This window comes from Pteropus alecto, unplaced genomic scaffold (genome assembly GCF_000325575.1).
Source record: "Pteropus alecto unplaced genomic scaffold, ASM32557v1 scaffold111, whole genome shotgun sequence".
NCBI classification, from domain to species: domain Eukaryota; kingdom Metazoa; phylum Chordata; class Mammalia; order Chiroptera; family Pteropodidae; genus Pteropus; species Pteropus alecto.
This window is the reverse complement of record NW_006431915.1, coordinates 2,879,060-2,897,184: the sequence shown is the minus strand read 5'-3', so window position 1 is coordinate 2,897,184 and position 18,125 is coordinate 2,879,060. Positions and strand designations below refer to the sequence as shown.

Sequence of the window (18,125 nt, the reverse complement as noted above, 5' to 3'; positions counted from 1 at the left end):
GCTTATGGATTTTTCCAATGTGATTCGCTCTAAACTCACTTTTGAAATTAACACTGATTAAATAAGTTACCTGCAGTAATTGAGGATTTTCTCGACCTATCTGTTGTAGCAATGCTGGAAGCAGGGAAGGATTCTGTTGAATAATTTGTCTCATCTGTTGAAACTGAGGCTGATTCCGTAAAAATTCAAGGGGATGTCCTAAAAACACATATAAAACATTTTAAACAAAAGAAGCAATTACATATACAAAGAGTTGGTTCAATCATAATTTAGATAGCAGACAGTGGAAAGTAAAAAATATAATTCAAGTTCTCAGATGTATATAAAATGAAATAATGACAAAATTTTCAAACTATACCAACTTCCAAGTCCCATACTGCAGAAATTATTCCCCATTAGCAAAGGCAGAGAGTACAAAACACTATAAGAAAGAAGTTTTCCTCTAATTGCCCCAGGCATTCAATATTATCAAGTAATGTTGAAGACTCGTGCCCTGTATGCACTCTAGGCAAAGTAAAAAGTACTAAAAATTGTTACTGTTGCTTGAAAGTTTCTAAGAAAAATATATACCAGGAGTAACAAAAACAAAAACCCATTTACTTTATTATACAACCAAAATTCTCAAAGAAAACAATCTGAGCTTAAATTCCTGGGAAATTCTAAATCAAATAAGTGAAAGATTATTTAATATTTAAAAGTTAACAGTTCAAGTTTGCAGATCAGATAGAGTCTTACTAAAATATACTGAATTACAATTAGAAGATTTTTAGTTATTACTATCAAATTTCAAACCTTTGTAATCTATAAATATTTGACATAAGTAAGCCACAAGACAACCTGATACTAATACACTTAGAACTCTTTAGCCCAAGATCCCTTTATTTATTCTTTTGTGTAACACCAGTTTTACAGATGAAGAAAATGAGACTCAGAAACTAAGTTACCCAATAAGTGCTGCTGAATGGGAAAGCACACTCAATATGAACCAAAACTTTGGCCGCCATTCCCATGCTGAATCTTAAGAAATGAAAACCTGTCTGTTCTGGGAGATATGTACAAAATACTTTGGGATTTTGTTAACCAGAGCTGACTGCCATAACGAGAGCTAAGAAAGGCATCAAAAGTGGCCTCTTCAAAATTAACAGTTTGAATACTTTATCAATATACAGAAGAAAAACTGAAAAAAAATTCTAAGTCATTTCTGGGCCTACCACAGGCTCCAGGTTTTGCTTTGTAGACAAACTTCTAGCAATGGAAAAGTGGGTGCATGCCAGTAAAGACACTTGAATTCAAGTGTGCTTTCATCTCTAGATACAAGATTTTAAACCTCTTGGAGTTTTATTTCTTTGGTTGTATAAAAACCACGAAGATACTACTAGCTTTGATATTAGACATCTTGATAGCATTTATAAGGAGAAAAAAAGACAAGGTGAGCAAACCATTCCAAATGGCTTCAGAATATAACATGGCATGCAAACTGGGATGTATCTCTTCCTTAGAATAAACTAAACAAAATATGCCCTTTGCCCAAACTGCAGCAATGATGTTTAATATAAGCAAGAGTATCTTTTATATCCACTTTTGGGTCCTTCTCTAACATGAATGAATAGAGAATGTGCTTTAAGAGTTATCCAAATGCTGTGGGAATGAAATGAAACTCACTTAAAAATAGTTCGGATTACATTATTTTACAGTAAAAATCCAGGACCATGTCTTCCCCATCCAAAAGATTCCACTGTACCTCCAGAACTTGTTGTCGTAGTCGTTGCTGTTGTAGTTGCTGCAGCTGCAGCCACTGAAGACTGAGGAGCCCCAGTACTAGCTGCTGGAGGGGGATCAACCACAGCCTGACTTTCTCTATCTCCAGGGATTCCCTATAACACAATTTCCAAGCTTTAAAATATCCTGCCATTTAAAGTTAGCTAAATATTACACAGAGTAAAAGCTTTATTAATCTATTTAATATCCTTGTCTAATTTCCAAAAGCATCAAACAGATGTCTGCTTCAATTAAAAGTAAAGGATCAAGACTTATCTGAAAGCTGTATATATTTAAATTAGATTAGAAATGGCCTGAGTGTGGTGTGAAGCCAGAATCATAAACATATGAACAATCAAAGCTTTGTAAGGCATATACAAACCCACACTGCTGGACCCACATTGCTATAACATAAGGCAGCACAGTCCAAGAGAACTTTCCATGATGACGGAAATGTTCTGTATCGTTGCTGTCCAATAAAATACCCATTTGCCACATGTAGCTGCTGAGAACTTGAAATGTGGCTAACGTAACTAAAAAACCCCAAATTTATAATTTTATTAAATTTAAATAGCGACTTGTACTTAATAGCTTTCTTACTAGATAGTGCAGATCTAATGTATAAAGGGATTTTGTAATTTAAAAAATAAATCACGAAATGTTTATACAGCAATACGTTATATCCAACACCAAAGTATTAGGGGCAAGAACCTAAACTTGCATGTAAGTAATAAAAAGCTAATGATTTAAAATTTAGAACATCAATACAAACCTTATTAAAATTGGTCTAACCAATATACTGTATACTTGAAACTAATAATAAAATAAAAATAAACCCAAAGAAAACTTATTAAGATGGGACATATTTGGTTTTTATGCAATATATTGTTCTGGTTGATTTTTGAACTTCATAAAAACTGTCACCAGCTCAGTAACAGAAAGGATTGCATTTGTAACCCGGGTCTTAAAATCATCCAAAGAAAGAGGTTTTGATGCAGACATGGCAGTTCTGAAATGACCTCTGGAAAAAAATGTCCAATGGAGACAGAGTAGGTGATGACAACTGCCAAACAAGAAGGATCTCCTCTACTTATCCTGGTTCTGAGGAAGCATTATCCAGAAAGTAACACATATTAAAAATTAAAACTGATTATTCAAAATTTACAAAAGTAAATAGGAATAAAAGAACTTTTAAAATTATTTAGTTGATGCTTTTTCTAAGCACTTATCTTCTGAAGTTACTATAACTTAAAACTGCACTAATACTTTTGACATGCCCTATTGTGATGCAAATGATGCACAAAATTTCTCATGTACAGCCCAGTAAAAGTCTTTAGGATATCCTCATAGATTTTGGAAGAAGAATGGAGGAAACATTGCCTTTGAATAAGAGATTGTAATAGTAAATGCTTCCATTTCCCAATAAATCGGAAACCAAAATAAACATAAAGAATCGAGGTTTTGTAAGGTCTATAAATGTCTGATCACTACATTGTACACTTGAAACTAACATAATATTGTATGTCAACTGTAATTGAAAAATAAATAATAATAAAAAAAGAAATCAAGGGTAAAAAGCAGAGTAATGGCTGCCTGCATTAGATGCCACTTCAGACATTGGAAAAAATGTTTTTGAGAAAGTCCACCAATTTGAACCCTTAGATGAGGAGCTATTAAGTTCTAACAAGCTATATAGACTGGGGGATTCTAGTCTTTCTCAAATTCTCAAACAGGTTTATTAAACTAAAAAGTTAATCACTGTTATATGTCTACCTCAAATTCTCACAGAAGGTATTTAGCATTTTATTAGATCACTGTTTCTTTTCTATCCATTCATCCTAATTTAAAAGAGGTCTCAAAAGCAAGTAACAGTTAAAGCAGCCCCCCTTTTTTTCAATCTATGAAACAAATGGTAAATATATCAAAAACATGTTTCATGAACTCATCTCTCATCTATTTATATTTGATGCTAAATAGTAGCACCAACTTTGAAAATAGTAATTTGTTTTTTTATGCCTCAAAATTTCAATCTATTAGATTAAAATATCTGATACTATTTAACTGATGCAGAATTCCAAACCAGATATAAATTAATGGCAAATAACTGGAGGAGGCAGAGCAGTTATTTACTCATGACAGTGATTCTCCTGAAACTATCTTAAAAGGAGTTTCTAACACAAGCACAACCTGGAACAAAGGAATAGGTTAAACTGTGGGCTATATTTCCCAAAGACTTAGGATTGTGGATTTCTAAGACAATATTTAGGGCATTTTAGACTTTGATAATACTTCAAAACACCAGATAATGATAGGATAAAATTTAAGACTGAAGAAAAGTTAATCTACTGTTATTTCAAAATCTATGCTATTACTCTAGCCTGTGCCACATCTGTGAAACTAACAGACACTGTCATAAAATATCAAGGGTTTCGGTCCACGCCCACAATAACCTATTTCTCAAAAATCTTTATGCTAGTAAAAAATAATAACTTATTCAAAATCCCCTCGACCACTACCAACTATAAATGAGCTAACAATTCAAATGCCAATGGAACCAGGCAAGTAACTTCATGTTAAATTAAAATGCATAATGCTATGTCAGGTAATAGTGAATGGATGGGAAAAGAGCAAACTGAAGAGTCTATGCTCTAAAACTTTTCCTAATCCCTTGAGAAAATATAGGATCCAAGTTGTCCAGAAAAACCAGATTACTGGAATTTTTAAGTAAATCTCCCAATTTTTAAAAGTTAGCAACTAATCACAAAAATTACAGAGTACAAAGCTCAGGCATTTAACTTGAAATTTCTGCTCTAAATAGTACATCCAGGATTTTGCTAGCAATCACAAAAGCTAATAAAATGACAGATTAGATGAAAAAACAATCACCCCAACAAACGTCCTTTGAGGATGACAAAACTGGGGTGGAAGGTAGTACTTCAAAGGGATAGCTAATTTTCTAACTCATTTAACCATGTTGTTTTGTAACTAAAAAGTCATTTTATCAACACGAAATGTTACTATACTAATAAAAATAAAAAGCATTATGTAAATTAGCATATATTATTATTTTCCTACGAATAATGTTACTGTTCCTTTAAAATACATTTGAGATTTTGGTCTTAAACAACTAGAATGAAGAAAATAAAATGTTTCTCACCATTAAAAGATACTCCACTGCTCTGTCAGGGTTGTTGAAACTGGCTCTCAGGGCTGCAATTACTTGCTCTCGTTCATAGCCCATTGACATGATCTCAGTTACCATATTCTCATAAGACTGACCTGTCACTACGAAAAGGTGTGTGGGCATGGGAGAAGGAGAAAGAAAGGGAACATTTAATAATTAAACAGTCTTCACATATTTCTTGAGTGTATACATGTATACAATGTTTCAGGCACTACAGACAGATAACAGTATAAATGATAACATTCATGTGCCAAGTTGAATAATGTTCTCCCATAGCCTACCCCTGCCAACCTTTGGAACTGATAAATAGGTTAGGGTACCTGGCAAAAGAGAATTAAGGTTGCTAATCAGCTAAAATAGGAAAATCATACTGGATTATGCGTGGGCCCAAAGTAATCAAACGGTTTTTAAAAGTAGGAAGTGTGCAGATAAGAGTTAAAGAAAGAGTGGTAAGGAAGAGGGCAAAAGCAGAGTTAGAGATGCTATGCTGCTTTGATGATGGAGGAAAGGGCTATGAGCCAAGTAATGTGGGCAGCCTCTAGAAGCCGGAAAGGACGTGAAACAAATCCTCCCCTAGAGTCTCCAGAAAGGAATGCAGCTCTGATTTTAGTCAAGTGATTTAGTCCTTTGATTTCTGTCCAGTAAGCCCCGTGTCAGACTTCTAACTTACAGTACTATAAGATAATAACTCTGTGCTATTTTATGCCACTAAGTTTGTGTTGGTAGAAACTACAGTAGCAACAGAAAACTAATATAGTATGTTTAATAACTACAATAAAATACTGGGTACAAATGTAGCACAAATATAGGTCAGAATTATAGCAGGTCAGGGACTGCAACCACGAAGAGACAGATGAAATAATTTCTGAAAACAAGAGGAATATTTCAAGCAATCAACTCTGCTGTAACAAGCTGTCTTCCTTTGACACCTTTTATTATCAAAGCAGAGGGGAAAAGGAGGTTAGAGGCTGGAAAGTAAGAATTTCACATACCATATACAAAGCTGGTACTATGCCCCCAAGTACTATCATCCCAGTAAATCACTTCCCATAGGCTTTCTCTAACCGTAACTCACTCTTCATGGAAATGGCAGGCAACAGACAACACTGATAGAAAGAAAGCCGACTCTCTCCCACTAAACCCACCTCACTTAAGCCATCTTTTCTTTCACTTGTGTTCTGGGTACTATTCTCTTTCTTGTCTCCTCAAAGAACTGGACCTTTTGGTTATCCTCTCTCTTGCCCACCCCCCACCCTTTCCTCTCCACTTCATTACCCTGATCAGCAGGTAACTAGGTCCTCGAATGTCATCCTAAAAACAAAAACATGCCTCCCTTGATGGCATCCTAATTCTTCTTGCAGAAACTGGTCCATTTGTATGCTCTCTTCCCTTCAGAGCCACAGCTGTCTGCACATGCTGTGTCCACTTCCTCATATTCCCCTCACTCAACCAGTATGTGTCTTTGGATCTCTAAAGATTTTCTCCTCAAATGTGTTCCACCATTACCTGGCATCTTCATTTCAATAAACCTCTATCCATCCAAGTGCTTGAATCAAAAGCCTCAGTGATTTTAATCCCCTCCCCCACCAAATCTAATCTACTTGCTTATCTGGTAGGTCCTATCTCTAAATTGTATCCCAAACCTATATAGTTTCTTCTATTTCCATTGCCTTCTTCACTCAAGACCAGTCCAGAACAATCTCTGGTCTGGATGATACCCTGTTTCTTCCTCTCCTGTCCCCAAGCCTACAACTCATTCTTCAGCCAGTTGCAAAAGTAAGCTTTTAAAAAAGAATATCTTATCTCATTTTGTTTTCAAACCTCAACAATCCGCCAACCACCCGGATCTCCAGTTTACTACTGAAGTCACACCTTCCCCAGCCCCGGAACCTTTACATACACCAGGCTTCTCGAATGGTCAGTTTCTTTACATACTCCAGTTCTCAATTAAAATATTACGGTCTCAGTGAGGTACTGTCTAGCTATCCTAAAGTATAAGTGCTTTCTGTTTTTCTTTATGAAAACCATTAGTTTTTAAAATATCATTTATCATGATTTGCAATATTGTTACATTTCCCTCTTTTTTCTTTCCCCCATCTGAATGCAGGTTTAACTGTGCAAGAAACCATATTATACTGTATGACTGTTTCTGTGACACACAGGTAACATTCATTATCAGTTGATTTTTCTCCTGCAGAATTTTAAATAAAGGTATTTAACAGTTACAAAAGTACCTTGTAAAAAATTAAATATCACTGAGGAAATTCAGCACTTGCTATCTTGTTTAGAGTAATGTCTTTTCCTTTCCCATTCCATATAGGACTTGTTAATATAACTTTATTTTATTAACTACCCATTGATATAATGCTAGCACAAAGCCATTCAAGTGCCAATACACTTTCAGTAACCTAGTTCCCAGATACAGAAATTAGCATCAATATAAACAAAACTGAGAGCTGTGAAGCATCGGAACTACACTATTTTATCATATATATCAGAACTACACTACACTATTTTAACATGGTGTTTCTAATTTAATTATTAAAAGAATTCTATGAGAAGGTTTATTTTCCTCTCCTTTTAAAGATGATGGCTTAGCAAGATTAATATTTTGATCATGGTCTCAATGGCTGAGTACAGAGACACAAACACAGGCTGTCAGACTCCAGAGCCCCCAACACTAATCATTATGCTATGTCTTCTAAAATTATGCTTCCTCATTAATCAAGTTATAAAAAATCATAAGAAACACCCATAGCAGCCTGATACTTTTCAGATCTTAGAAAAGCAAGGGCAAATAACTTGTAGAAAAATTAGGGATAATGGACAACACAAGACAAATAAGAGGCTAAAAAAGTAGTGATGAAGAACCTTATATATGTCATAAGAGTGAGTTTTGGACTTATTTTCTAGGTCACTGAGGAAATATAAAATGAACTAAAAACAAACTCATTAGATTTACCTTTCGGAAAGTCCACTATGGTAGGGAAAAGAGCGGATAGGAGAGGACAATGCAAGAGTATCAGTGAGGTAAGGACATGAATGAAGGCATTAAATGGCAGTGGAAACAAATACTCCAGAAACTTATTAGGAATGAAGAGCAACAGAACTCCTGGGCTCAAGGGGCCGACAGGCAGAGGCTCAAGGATGATGCCAATATTTTGTGCAGGTGGATGATGATGCAAGCAAGAAAGGGAACAGAGGAGGAGAATCAGATGGGGGAATAAATGATGAGTCAATCTGGAACCTAAGGAGTTTGTGGAGGTTATCGGTTTCCCAGTTGGCAGTTTAAAGATGGAGTCTGGGAGCTCAAAGAGAGATGTGTACTGGTGTTATAATTTGGGGAACCCTTATAGTATATGGATGGTGTCATTCCCATAGTTCGAAGTATGGCCTTGATCAGAACCATAGAAAACACATATATTTAGGAGCCAGGTAAAATAAAAAGAACTAACTAGGAAGCCTGAGAAGGTACAAAGGTATGGATCAAGAAGAGTAGGGTCACAGAAGCCAAAGAAGGAAAGTTTAAAGAAGCAGGTATCAACATAAAGACTGGGTAAGTGCAAGATTAAAGAGTAAAGGGATCCCAAGACCGTAAAGTTGAGTGTAGCTGTCCTAGGAGATATAAATAAGATGTAAAGGCAAGGTATCACCATCAGCATCTAGAGCTGTGGACTCCTGCATCAATATGTTAATCGAAGCAGCAGTGGCAATACCCAGAGCCTTCAGCAGCATCAGGGGCAAGTGCCAGTTGGTTCCAACTCTAAGACTATAGAGCACTTTACTGATACCTGGGTAATCTCCTTGAGCCCTTCCAGTATCTCTGCAACAACCTCCTAAGATTAAGTCTTTCTCTGTGTGAAACAAGAGTGATTTCTGTTTTCCTGACTGGACACTAACTCGTGTTCATTTGGTAACAGGATAATCCCAGAAAACAGTCTGTGTGAATGTAGGTTTGGTACATCCAAGTGATTTTAGGTTAATCACTTAAACAACTACTTTGCTCCTACATGCTATGGGCAACGAGTATGCAATTTTTGTTGGCAATAAGAGCACTGTGAAGTTCCAGTCCAATTAGGTCAGAGAACTCCAGATCTTACGAGGTGCTACTGCTGTTGAAACCCTTGCAGCAGCTAAGCAAGGAATCCAGAAACTCATACTCCACTGAAGCTACTGTTCCCACTTGTTCCCAGTCTTCTATCTCTCTACCATTTTTAGTAATATACAGAGTACCAAATGGCAGGAAGATGGTTGCCAGGCAATAAACCAGTAACTAGCAGGCACAGCAGAAACTGTACCAAAGAAACTGGAAGGGAAAAAACGAAAACCAATTTTGACAGATTAGGTGTGAAGGAAAGACAGACATTCAATGGGTAAAATTAAAAGTCAGGATAAAAAGACATTTTCGTTGCAAGTACAATAGAAACAACAAGATGTAGATGGGAACCCATAGTTATATGCTGAAATAGGCTAGAGGTGAATATAGATGAGATATGAGACAGATTTAATAAGATTTATACTCATTCCAAAGACATTTTATAATAAACTTGTTCATAGATCAAACATTAAGATCTCATTTAAAATTCACGCTTGGAAAATAAAAATTATTTGCTTTAAGAAAAAAGAGCATGCTTAACTCTAATAGTATAACTTAAAAATCTCAATGTGTAAAACATTAATATTTATAGTCTTTACTAACATCATTAATTGAATAACTATCTAAATCAATCATTTAGCAGCTTGATTATAGGCAACCATGAAAATGAACACATTATCATGATCTAGAAAAATGAAACTTAAACCTCTGCCCTATCTTTATAATGTTAATTATAATAGATACTTACCAAGTGCACTTGTTGCATCTTCAAAAAGGTTTGACCGAGAAGAATCTCCTGATGTACTGTAAAAGGTTTTTTGAGAATCATATACCATAAGTATGTAAAATTTACATTAAAGTTTAGTAACTCTCATTTTTAAAGAGATTCTTTGATTTTAATTAAATATAAAAGTCTGGGTACAGCACTAAAACAGTTTTCCAGATTAATCTCCAAAGCTTTAGCCATGACTTTTATGGCTTAGGAAGACCTTTCAATCTTAATACTCATTCTATTCTACAAATCCATCATTTTAAATGCCCAAAGATATAACACTCTTACAGATATCTTACTATTTAAGGAATACCAAAAAAAAAAAAAGCACAACTATTTCCCTGAATTTACATGAAAAGTCAAATAATCTGGAAGTCACGTCGCAGTAGAAGAAATATCAAAAGCAGTACATGATAAATAGCACATGTAGAAACTTCATTAGGCTAGAAAGGCCTGGGAAGTCTTTACGTAGTGGAATTTCAGTTAGATCTTATAGGTAAGTTTTGAATACAAAAACTGAAAGAAGGCATTCAAATCAAAGAACATAGATAGCATAAGCAAAAAATGCAGAGGTGGGATAAATCCAACTTGTAACCGAAAGTAAATCAGTTTTAAAGGACTAAGTTTCTGTTGGGCAACTGCAGATGAGGAGTCTGGAAAACAAAGTAGACAAAAACAAGATTATGAAAGACCAAGAAGAGTGGGCCAAAGAAAAATAAATTGAAGTTTACAAAAGTGGAAGAGGTAGTAGTTAGCAGTCTAGATTAAAACACACACTTATATCTTTGTCCCAATTTAAAAAACAAAACGCAGTAGATCAGTTCTGAGAAAACCCTGAAGCACAGGAACAGCAAGGGAAATACCTAAGTCTGAATTCATAAATTAGTTTCTAAGCTTCAGTTTCTTCATCAGTACAGTGAGGTCAACAACAGCATCCATGTATCCCAAAATGCAGGTAGGGTTAACTGCTGGTAAAGTGCTTAGCAAAGTGCCTGACACCATAATATCCAATATGATTATTATAATCCTTTGGAATAATTTTTAAACTATCTTCATTAGATAGTAAAACTAACATGTGTAGAAGGCAAAACTTCAAAAAGAACTATGGAGAAACTAATTCTCCTGCCCAAGACCCCTGCCCAGAAACACTATACGACCTACCAGTTTCTATGTAACAACCACTTGTGTCTTGCTTTTGTCTTTTATTTAACTTAACAATATAATCCCATGTCGGCACAACCACCTTTGCCTGAAGTTTTTCCAACAGATGCACAGTATTTCACTTAATTAATCAAATTAAGCTTTTATTAAGGAATTTTTAATTTGGCTGCCGATTTTTAAATTCTTTTTGTAGTCATATTTACCTATTTTTCCCCTTTTATGACATTTAAAAAAATTTTTATTTTCCCCATGTCCTCCTGTAGTTTATGGTTTCATTTTTACATTACATCTTTATGCATCTAGAATTTATTTTTAGGAGTGCAAGGATTAATCTTTCATGTCTCCAGATAGCTAGGCATTTATCCCAACAGCATTTTTCCCACAGTGGTCTGAAATTACATCTGTATCTGATATTACTCTGGTTTGTTTCTAGACTACTGTCTATTTCACTGTCTTTCTAGTAAGAGTCATTCTAAATTGTAATCGTTACCATGAATAACAGTAATAAAGGGGACTAATCCTACCAGGTAGTAACATGGTAGGATTAGTCCCCTTTATTACTGTTCTTTTATAGAACAATTTGTACTGTTTTTTTGCACACTATTTTAAAATTTCTTTTTAAACATTACAGGTAAGAATGATGTCTCATTTAACCACCATTCTTCATTCCTGATTTTGCCTCACCACTTCTCCACTTATCAGTTGTGTGTTGTCCCTTTGCTACTGTTTTTCTACTTATTAATATACATATTTACATACATGCATATAAAATGTTTTGTGGCTTTTGTTTGGTTTATGATTATTACCTATATTGTACTGCAATCTGCTTTTTTCTACTTGATAACAAAGTCTTGAAACCACATTCACTTAATGTGCATATATACTGCATACTTTAACTGGCCTGTGGTACCGGATATCAGGGCTTCCCCAATTTAAGGAAGCCTAAGAATTCACCAAGAGAGCTTGTTAAAATGCAGATTTCTGGAACCCATATTCAGATAATTCTCATTTAGAGGTCTGGGGTGGAGCTAAAGAAGTAATTTCAAACAAACTCCCAGTGATGCTGACTGCACTTTGAGTAGCATTGTTCTCCAATAAGTCACAGGTCATTTCCTTACTAATGAATATTTAAGATTGGCTCCAATTTGTCCTTAATTACAAATGATACAGTCCTTGTACACAAATGCAGTTTTTCTAGGCCAGATACCAACCTTAGAAAATGAATTAGCGTGGCATTTGCAATGTAATAGGTGGTTTTTAAAGAACAAAACTACCTAAAGAAACAAACCCTTAATAATAAAATGTCAGGCCAGTGGTGATAGACAAACTTTCTGACACCTCTCAAATTCACATCAGAAGATCTCTTGATACAAAGCCCAACTAAGTAAGCGACTCTAGCATCTATCTGTTCTCCAGATCACTGACCATCAACTCATTTATGTGCCCTTTGCAGGTCTGAAAAGACTGATCCTAACTCTTGAGAAGCGGTAGATAAAATTATACTCCTGGGAAGAAATAAAAAGAATAGCAATATAAAGAAATCTGAATTGATGGTATTAGTATTATTAGCACATTAATGTGTACTGATCAATTCAGAAATGATTACACTAGGATATAAAAGCATTTAAGAAAATATATAGTGTACTGACTCAAGACATACTTAATTAAGTTTGCAACATTTAAACAGTTTGAGAAATCAATCTGTTATATTTTTAAGTTGCCTCCCATATACAAAATTGACCAACAGCCATTTCATGAAATAGCTTAACCTGACTCTGGGTTGTCCCCCACCAAGAGAGAGTGTTGAATACATTTCTAGCAGTACATAGGAGAAGTATCAAGTTAGACAATGGTGTCTCTGAATGCCTAAAGCGAAGTGTAGCAGAGAAGCATAGGGAAAAATATTCTATTACCTGAGCCAGTGCTTTCCTTTCAGGGAATTAATTCCTTGAAAAGAGGCCCCAAGTGAGCAATGAACCAGGTGACTCAAAGCCCTCCAAACATGGTTGGTTGGTTGAGTCAGACACAGAAACTGCACTTAAAGGCAGAACACTACAATGAAGACTCATGACTAAATTCCTTCTAATCACTGTTGTATTTATCACAAACATCCTTTCATGTCGGTAATCGTTTCCAATTGCTGCAGTTTTCCACTGTGTCTGGTTCTGATTTCAAGGTCTCCAGCTATTGCCACTGAGGTCCTGAGCTGCCCCAAAGTCTCAAAATATAAACATTTCCAAAGTTAGTGCACACTGGACATAATACAACTCATGTTCTCAGATAAAGTAAGGATTCCTCTGTATGATTTCCAGCCAAGAGAACTGAAGCACTTGCTTTGGTTATTTTATTTACCATTAGAGAAAAAAATCTTTGTCATAAACTACTCAATATCCTAATTGCCAACTTCCCACAAGAAATTATTTCTTGCTCCCAAAATATCCCAGCACTTTTTCCTTTGTTCTAAAGATCTACAGAGGCAAAAACTTAAATCTCTACATAAGTTCACAAAGATATTGAAAAACTGAAACAATCCCTATGTTCAATAAAAGGTGGTAGGTGACATAATCACAACAGCTGAAATTTACTCAGCACTTACTATGTGCCACATGCTATTTCATATCCGTTACACTCATTATTTCATTTAATCCTTATAACAACTCTATGAGATAGGTCCTGTCATCATTTACATTTTACAGATGAGGAAAAATCCCAAAGATGTTAAATACTTTTTTAAGATTAAGAACTTACAAATGTCAGACCCAAACACAATGCTATGTAGCAACTGGATATATTTAAAGACATGGAAGGGAGCTTATATATGACAATCAGAAAGAATATAAATCGAATATAAATAATAATTGGGGGGGCAATATCAAGTTATTTATAATGTGTCAACTATAATACTATTTTATAATTTTTTGATCATTTGTATTTCCTAACTTTTACACACACACACACACACACACACACACAGACTCTGACCCCCTTTCCCTTCTCTTTGGGGAAAAAAATAGAGTATAAAAATCTGAACTATGGAAATTTAATTAGACACCAGTATACTGTTTTCATAGTTGAAAGTTTAAAAAAAGTTTAATATACTAGTTTGATCAAAACAATAATCAAAATAAATACATGCATGGAGTTCTTGTTAAGAACATATTTTGAGAGCTAATTTCCTAGAATCCAGTTTTTACCTGTCAGTTGATGTTGGGCTAGTAGCCACTGGTGTTTCTGCTGGCTTTTCTGCAGGGTTCTCTTGTTTTGTTGCACTAGCAGGTGCAGGTTCAGAAGATGCTGTGGTTGATGCTGGAGTGATAGATGCAGGTGTGGGAGTGGGAGCCAAAGCAGGGGTGGGGGTTGGTGTCTGAGCCACAGCTGGTGCTGTGGAGGAACTAACTGTGGTAGTGGTGGCAGAATTTGATTGCTGAGTTGTTGCTGGTGCTGGTGTTGTCACTGCTTTGGGCTAAGCACATGAAAAAAACAAAATAATGGATTATGATAAGATACTACTTTATCATTTGATCTCTAATTAGACTATACTGTTAGATATTATAAACTTGTAACTTGAAAATAAGTTTGTAAAGTGATGTAATAGTCAATATTAGCACTGTGAATCACTACTTATGTTACTCTTTTAAAACTGGTGAGAGCATATATATTAACTATCAATCTTCATTAGCTTCAGCCAACAGTTTCAGCTTTCATATCAAGTTAATATGAAAAAGAACCAAAAAAGTCAGTATTTAAACTGACAGGTATACATACAAAGAGGTTAACTAACTTTTGAGATGTGTGTAGTTAAACAGAAAAATAAAGGCCAAATTAAGTTAATCACATGCTCTGCACTTTCTGAATTAGAAGCAGAGCCACGCAGGTTTCCATAGAGCAAAGCAATTATATAAAGGTAAAAGAATCATACTATATGAGTTTTATTGTTCTCACTACCTGTTTAACTCATAACTTTCCTTAAAACAAAACAGCTGTTTTGATAGGAGATGGGATTGAAGTTCAACAAAATTTGCTCCCAGTATAAATCATTGTAAAAGCAATGAGCTGATCGATGTCTTATTTGATTTGAGCTAGTACAGAGTGCACTGGAAAAAAAGTGGCTAGTGCAACAAGGTAGGGGGAGGGAACTTTAGATAAAAAAGTAATTTAAATGTATTGTTTCCATCTAACATTTTTCTTAAGATTATTAGTAATCCACATAATACTGTAACATACCACGTCCTCAAGGTCTCTGTTGCCACACAAAACTATTTAAGACTCATTCTAAAAAGGACCGAACCTATCCACTTCTTGAGTTTTTCTGCTCATTTTTGATCCTAATAGCTTTTTCCTGTCTTCTTTGTAATAAGGTAATTTTCATTGCTCCCGTAATGCCTAACTATAGCAGTCTTCTTTCTGTTCTAACAGCTGGCCTCTACTATTAATTTGAAAATAAAACCACCACTAATATCACTAGAATCCTATATAAAATAATAAGCTTGGTTCAACCTTGGCTCCAACTGGGTATTCTTCAATGCATGCACAAATTCTGAGACCTATCCTGCTTAATTCTTAGTTATGTTTTAATAGCCAAGGGTACTATAATACTAAAGGAAATAAGACCAATAACAATACATATCCAAATGCAGTTACCACATTTTCCATTATGTTTCATGTATGATAAAATTAGATGAGACAGTGGATTATTATTCTGCCCTAAAAAGGATGGAAATTCTGGCACATGCTACAACATCAATAAACCTTGAAGACATTACGCTAAGAAAAATAAGTCAGTCACAAAAGAACAAATACTATATGATTCCACTTATATGAAGTACGTAGAACCTGGGGAAGGATAGATGGAAAGTTAGTATTTAATGGGTACAGAGTTTCAGTTTGGTTAGATTTAAAAAGTTCTGGAGACTTATGGTGGTGATGGTTGCCTAAAAATGTGAATGTATTTAATACCACTGAATGGTACACTTAAAAATGGTTAAATTGATAAATTTTGTTATGTATAATTTATCATAATTAAAAAAAAACTAGTAAGACAAAGTTTCTTCATATGATTCTATTCCTCTGTAAAGTTTAATATTTAATTAAACAGTAAGTGCCTAATTATTGCAAAATTGATGATACTATCAGTTACTTTTGTTCCTCAGTACAAAATTTATTTGTTCAACTCTATTTTCTACTGCATATATCAATATTTTTGTGATAAAAAACCTCTGCATTTACTCTATTTACAGTCTTTGATAAGTGGTTTCTAATTACCTATGTAAACCAATTTTCAGTGCTATGCAAGTAACACTGTTCTTCCCAGATTATGACAATTCAATCCTGAAAATTAATGTCATGAGTACTACCACTTTCTATTTGTCTAAACTCTTCACTGCATGCTTATGTATCTTTAAACAAGCATAAAAATAAAACAAAACCTCTGAAAGAACCCATATTCATTCTCTGCTTTAAAGAAAAATTTTGGCTTTTATAAACTGTCCCAAATATACTTTGGTCCAATAAATCACAAAGAGTCCTGTTAAAAATTTCCTCACAATAATCATTCCATCATTTTTTTAGCTGCCTTTTCCTTTCTTTAGTTTCTAAAAAGCTATCCCATCAACTAAGAAATAACTCTGCTAAAAAACCTTGAGGGGTGTGTGAGGTCTAGTACATTAATTTAACAAGTCTCCTTAAGGCATCCTTATTAAAAAGTACAAAATAAGAAACATTAGTTCAATTTCTAAGAATTGCATTTTCTAATACATAATTAGTAATTTTATAATCCTGCAAAACCTAAAAATTTTAACATGACATTTTACATAGCATTTGTTTTATTTAAAATTATATTCAAACTACAAATGTATTAAAATTATTAATTTATGGTTGACCCAGGGTAAATTGTTAAAATCTTTAAAAAACAGTTAAGCACACACCACTATGGATGTGCATAACGATATTCATTAAAAGTGTAAAGACTGACCTTGGGATCATTATTATTTAAAAAACTCACACGCACGAAAACATACAGAATACAGCTGAAACTTACTTTTGTCACCATAACCACCACAAAGTTTTTCTCATCAATTTTATATTCTTTTAGAGCAGTATCATCATTGAGGATTTTGCCTAGTACATTAACAAAAAAGAAAAAACATGTTATTTAAGGCACAGTAACCTTTGTCTTATATACAACTGAAGTTAAAACAATCACCAGCATCAATTCTATCAATACTTTTCCAAAAGAAAAACATTAACCTAACAGACAAGATAAATATAAATGGAAAAATAGTATATAAGCAAAAGGTATAAGCATTTGACTAACAGATATAAAACACAAGTATAGTATATAGATATCCCAAGCAATTCTTAAAGATTATTTCTTATAATAAAAGACCTGCTGGGTAAGGAAATATTAACTAGATCCTGAGAAAAAAGATCATAAAAACAAATAAAATTCAATAATGAGATTGCCCAAGGATTCCCTCTAGGGAATAACCTGTAATCCTTCTTCATGGGAGGAAAGAGAAAAGAATAAACTTCTTGCTCCCACAAATATTAGATACCTGGTAAAACAGAAATGCTCCAATGCTGTAAAAGTGAGATACGAATAATAAAAAGTACTTTGGAAAATGACCTGGTATACAGAAATGACAAGATGGTATGGAACTGAGTAAGGCACAAAGAAGTACACAAGATTTTGACCATGCTGAAGGTCAAATGGTAGCTCAGGATTCCTTTTCCTTTTTAGTTTTCCATTTAAAAACAGGTAATGAATCAAAAACTGTAAGCATTAAGACAGAAATGAATAGTGTCTCTACTTAACAGGAGGAAAGCAGACCAAGACAAGGAACTAGAAATTCTAGTTTTATGTCTGCTACCAGCTCAGCCTTTTTGGGATTCTGATTCCTGATTTTGAGGTTAGTGTTTCCTTTAAGCCATCTCAGTTAAGAAAATACTACAAAATTGTTATCTAGGAAGAAACAAGAAGCTATGGGCAATCTGACACCTATCTAACTGACATCTATAATGACAAAGTTCATTTTGAAGAACAAAGAAGAACATTTTCTTCACAAAAATCGCGTATCAAGTCTATTTTTAAAATACATTTTCCTGGTTACTAGTGAGGCTAGTAATACAATTTCCTATTCATATCCTTTGTTGCT

The 18,125-nt window shown here is 34.4% G+C and overlaps 1 protein-coding gene across 3 annotated transcripts in view; it reads right to left on the bottom strand.

Moving 5' to 3' along the window:
- RAD23B (RAD23 homolog B, nucleotide excision repair protein) overlaps window positions 1-18,125 on the bottom strand; it is a 44,555-nt gene that overhangs the window by 7,766 nt on the left and 18,664 nt on the right. For all 3 annotated transcript variants that reach the window (XM_006906079.3, XM_025041455.1, XM_025041459.1), the window contains exons 3-8: window positions 17,009-17,088; window positions 14,166-14,434; window positions 9,787-9,842; window positions 4,916-5,043; window positions 1,742-1,874; window positions 71-198 (exon numbers count right to left, since the gene is read on the bottom strand). In XM_006906079.3, the coding sequence (XP_006906141.1) occupies window positions 71-198; window positions 1,742-1,874; window positions 4,916-5,043; window positions 9,787-9,842; window positions 14,166-14,434; window positions 17,009-17,088 (794 nt within the window). The remainder of the gene's footprint in view (window positions 1-70; window positions 199-1,741; window positions 1,875-4,915; window positions 5,044-9,786; window positions 9,843-14,165; window positions 14,435-17,008; window positions 17,089-18,125) is intronic.